The 5,019-nt window shown below is 37.1% G+C and overlaps 1 protein-coding gene across 2 annotated transcripts; it reads left to right on the top strand.

The window, feature by feature from the left end:
* The first annotated feature begins 242 nt into the window (after positions 1 to 242).
* On the top strand, positions 243 to 4,167 carry LOC135430045 (dynein axonemal heavy chain 8-like). Of its 2 annotated transcripts, XM_064684594.1 has the most exons (4): positions 243 to 2,918; positions 3,087 to 3,109; positions 3,168 to 3,346; positions 3,405 to 4,167. In XM_064684594.1, the coding sequence occupies exons 1-4, from the start codon at positions 301 to 303 to the stop codon at positions 4,074 to 4,076; spliced, it is 3,492 nt and encodes a 1,163-aa protein (XP_064540664.1). In that variant the 5' UTR covers positions 243 to 300; the 3' UTR covers positions 4,077 to 4,167. The 2 variants fall into 2 exon arrangements, with proteins under 2 accessions (XP_064540664.1, XP_064540663.1); XM_064684593.1 differs by having other exon boundaries at positions 243 to 3,109.
* The last annotated feature ends 852 nt before the right edge of the window (positions 4,168 to 5,019 follow it).

Below are 5,019 nucleotides of genomic sequence, written 5' to 3'. Positions count from 1 at the left end.
ACCCTATAGACTAGTTCGTTATATTCTTTTTGAAACATTTCCGCCTCTAAACCCTTCATTCCAGAAAAGCCCGGCCAGTAGCTCCTTTACAAGTAGCGCCTGAGCTGGGACGTAGCATATTTGCGATTTAAAGCCTGAAATTTGTATTTGTAGTCAGGCATACACTAGATTAATATATCCCAAATAATATTAAAAACTGTTATTTTTACTAACTTTTTATATTTATCTCTCCCTAGTCAATACACGTTTGAAGCTGCAAAAGTGGCTTGTGGCAACGTCGCTGGTCTATTATCCTGGACAATGGCTATGGCTAAATATTTTGAAGTTAATAAAGAGGTTCTTCCACTAAAAGCAAATTTAGCCGTACAAGAGGCAAAATATCAAAGAGCATCGGAGGACTTACGTGAAGCTGAAGAGTTACTGCAACAAAAAGAAAATGAATTAGCGGATGTCCAAAAGACTTTGGAAGAAGCTGTTTCTAAAAAACAAACCGTTTTGACTGAAGCAAAAAAATGTCAGGACAAAATGGATGCAGCAACAGCTCTAATAGGTGGATTAGTTGGCGAAAAAATTCGCTGGACAGAACAAATTGCATCGTTTAAAAGTGAAACGGAACGTTTAGTTGGTGACGTTATTTTGCTTACTGCATTTCTATCATATACCGGTCCCTTTAACCAAGAATTTCGTAGCTATTTTTTAAGCCTTTGGACTAAACAAATTATTGAAAAAATGATACCGATTTCAGCGAGCGTAAATGTTATAGATAATCTTACAGATCGATCACAAATTGGTGAATGGAATATCCAAGGTTTGCCTACAGATGAACTGTCTATTCAGAATGGAATTATTGCTACTAAGGCAAGACGCTTTCCACTGCTTATCGACCCACAGTCACAGGGCAAAGTTTGGATCAAAAATATGGAGAAACAAAATCAACTAATTATTACAGCTCTTAATCACAAATACTTTCGTAATCACATTGAAGATTCACTTAATTTGGGGCAACCTATTATTATTGAAGATGTGGCAGAAGAGTTAGATCCCTGCCTGGATAATTTACTTGATCGCAATTTGCTTAAGGTTGGAACACAATATAAAGTTAAAATAGGCGACAAAGAGGTTGACTGGAATCCAGACTTTAGATGCTACATTACAACCAAGCTTCCTAATCCCGCTTATACGCCAGAAATATTTGCTCGAACTTCTATTATTGACTTTACTGTCACGATGCGTGGATTAGAAGATCAATTATTAGGTCGTGTCATACTTACTGAAAGAAAAGAGCTGGAAGATGAACGTGTACAATTAGTGGAGACAGTCACTATAAATATGAAAAAAATGAAAGAGCTAGAAGCAAATTTATTACATAAACTATCGACCACACAAGGAAGTTTACTTGATGATGTAACAGTGATTGAGGTACTAAACACAAGTAAAAACACAGCCATAGAAGTTAAGGAGAAAATTGAAGTAGCTAAAGTAACTGAGGGCAAGATAAATGCAGCGCGTGAAGAATATCGCGTCGTAGCCACTCGAGGAAGTGTGCTATACTTTCTTGTTTGTAGTATGACAATGGTTAACAATATGTACCAAACTTCACTTGTACAGTTTTTGGACCGTTTCGATGCTTCTATGCATAACTCCGCAAAAACGCATATAACACAAAAGCGTATCAAAAGAATTATAAACTATCTGACTCTTGAAATTTACAGGTACAAGTCTCGTGGACTGTATGAGAAGGATAAATTTCTTTTTGTGCTTCTTATGGCATTAAGTATTGATCGTCAGTTAGAACTGATTACATTTGACGAATTCCAGACTTTTATAAAGGGAGGCGCTGCGATTAATCTGAATGACTGTCCCCCCGTGCCATTCCGCTGGGTAACAGATGAAACGTGGCTAAATTTGGTGCAGCTCACAAACTTATCACCGTTTGTCAACATACTTACAAAAGTTAGCGGAAATGAGCGAGCCTGGTTTATATGGTTCAAAAAAGATTCTCCTGAAAATGAAGTCATACCAGATGGTTTCAATTCACTCGATCCGTTTCGTAAGATGCTTCTTATACGCTCCTGGTGTATGGACCGAACTATTGCTCAAAGCCGAAAATATATATCTCACTCATTGGGCGAACGTTTTGCGGAACCGGTCGTTCTTAATTTTGAAGAGTTACTATTAGAGAGTAGAGAGCTTGTCCCAATGATATGTTTTCTTTCGCTCGGCTCAGATCCATCATCTAATATAGAATTACTAGCTAAAAAGAATGAACTTAAATGCCACCCAATATCAATGGGCCAGGGTCAAGAGATCCATGCTCGTAAATTAATTTCGACATGCATGGATGAAGGCGGGTGGGTGCTTTTGCAAAACTGTCACTTAGGTTTGGACTACATGAACGAGTTAATGGTTCAAATTCTTGAATTAGAACGGCAAAGTAAACAATTAATTAATCCAGGATTTCGTATTTGGATTACCACCGAACCTCACCCTATGTTTCCAATAACATTATTACAGATGTCACTTAAATACACAAATGAACCGCCAGCGGGGATTCGAGCGGGCCTTAAACGAACTTATACCAATTTGTCCCAAGATTTCCTGGATTATTCTCAATCGCCATTTTATTTATCTCTTGTCTATTCTATATCCTTTCTTCATACTGTGGTACAAGAAAGACGTAAATTTGGGCCGCTAGGATGGAATATCCCCTATGAATTTAATTCCTCTGATTGGTTGGCCAGTTGCTTATTTGTTCAAAACCATTTAGATGACCTTGAACCAGGAAAGGGTATTAGCTGGGTAACCGTACGTTATATGCTTGGAGAGGTACAATATGGTGGACGTGTTACTGATGATTATGATAAGCGACTTCTTAATACATTCACACGTGTTTGGTTTCATGATGCTCTTTTCGAAGACCACTTTCAGTTCTTCAAAGGATACATCGTATACAGCTTTAAAGAACGGGAAGCATATTTATCAGCCATTGACAATATGTTGAATGTCGACCCTCCACAGGTTTATGGATTTAATTCGAATGCTGAAATAACATATCAAACTAATACGATGCGTAATATTTTGGAAGAAATAATGTCCATTCAACCTAAAGGTAAGTATAAAATAAATAAGTATCTAGTAATCTTTAATTTTTCTGTATATTTTAATAGAATCTTCAAGTGGAACTTCCGAAACTCGAGAGGATCGAGTTGCCCGTCAAGTAAGGGAAATGCTGGGTAAAACTCCTCCAGCGTTCGACTTATTTGATGTGAAACAAGTCCTCATAGCCGCAGGTGCTACAAGTTCTATGAATATATTTCTACGGCAAGAGATTGATAGGATGCAAAGAGTTAGACTCAATTAATTAAAAAAGTAAATGACTTATTCTTAATACTTTATCATTCCAGATTATACTTCTTGTGCGTAACACTTTTAAAGATCTACTACTAGCTGTTGAAGGAACTATTATAATGAGTGAAAATTTAAGAGATGCCCTTGATAATATTTTTAATGCACGGGTACCGACTGTGTTTAAGCGTGGTAGTTGGGTTTCTTCTAGTTTGGGCTTCTGGTTTACCGAACTTGTTGACCGCCATACGCAGTTTTACAATTGGTGCTTTGGATCGCGTCCAGTTGTTTTTTGGATGTCTGGATTTTTTAATCCACAAGGATTTCTTACGGCTATGCGTCAAGAAGTTGCTCGCGCGCATCAAGGCTGGGCCTTAGATCAAGTAACAATGCATAATGATGCACTCAAAGTTGGTCCAGAGGAATGCAAGAAGCCGCCAAAAGAGGGAGTATTTGTACATGGATTATATGTAGATGGTGCCGGCTGGGATAGACGTACTTCGCGCCTTGTGGAATCAACCAATAAAGTTTTATTTACCCTTATGCCAGTTGTTCACATCTATGCCATTTACTCAACAGCTGCCAAAAATCCAAAACTTTACACTTGTCCTGTCTATAAGAAAATCAATCGCACCGATCTTAACTATATCTGCCCACTGTGGCTGCAATCTAATAAGCCACCAGATCATTGGGTCCTGCGTGGCGTTGCTTTGCTATGTGATGTTAAATAAAGATTAAAAGTTTATTATAATATTAAATTGTCTATTATAATATCTAAAATTATCAAGTATTGTACAAAATAATAAATGTAATTTTATCTGACTATCGTTGTCAACTTTCTATATTAAATAGTGGTTATAGATAATCTAGTTTGAGTAATAAATAACTTAGCCCGCTCTGAACCTATATTATAAAGCCGCTATGCATCACCTCCTTAATGTCCTGATGTTCCTCCTGTTAGCCTGCCGTTCAACAATTCTGGTAACAAAGTTAATGCTTTAGATTTCCGTCTTGATCATAACCTTATTCGGCTAACATTGTTCGACCGTGGTAAACAAAGAAAGGATTATGGTTTTCATAAAGCGATCAAAATAACTAAAGAATTATTCTTGGCTTTATATTTATTCAAATTTTTATAGTTATTTATATGGTATAAATCGAAGTTGACTAGTCAAACAATAAACGTCCTTGACCCTGACTTAAATAATTTTAAACTAAGTGAGCCTTAAATGAACTGTTCCAGTCCTGCTGCTGAATTTTTACTTCATTTTTCTGCCTCCTTTTTATACTCTGAACCCATTAAAAATGGTAAAAAGGGTATAATGTATTTGTGCAAATGTATGTAACAGGCAGAAGGAAGCATCTCCGATCCCATAAAGTATATATATTCTTGATCAGCATCAACAGCCGTGTCGATCTAGCCATATCCGTCTGTCTGTCCGTCTGTCCGTCCGTCTGTCCAACCGTCCGTATGTATGAACGCAAGGATCTCATAACCTATAAGAGCTATAAGAACCTGTAAGAGCAGATCGAGTTTGTTTCCGATATTCGATAACTTGCCCGTTTCCAAGCAATCGATACAAATTGATATCGAAATCCTGTTTTTAAAGCAATTTCGGCAAATAATATGAGCTAGAGTCACCAAACTTGACATGTAGCTTTTAGAATATTATA

The sequence above is a fragment of the Drosophila montana genome, unplaced genomic scaffold (genome assembly GCF_035044405.1).
Source record: "Drosophila montana isolate Dmon_TW-CO22-7 unplaced genomic scaffold, ASM3504440v1 contig_2830_1, whole genome shotgun sequence".
In the NCBI taxonomy this organism is placed as follows: domain Eukaryota; kingdom Metazoa; phylum Arthropoda; class Insecta; order Diptera; family Drosophilidae; genus Drosophila; species Drosophila montana.
This window is presented reverse-complemented; position numbering and strand designations above follow the sequence as displayed.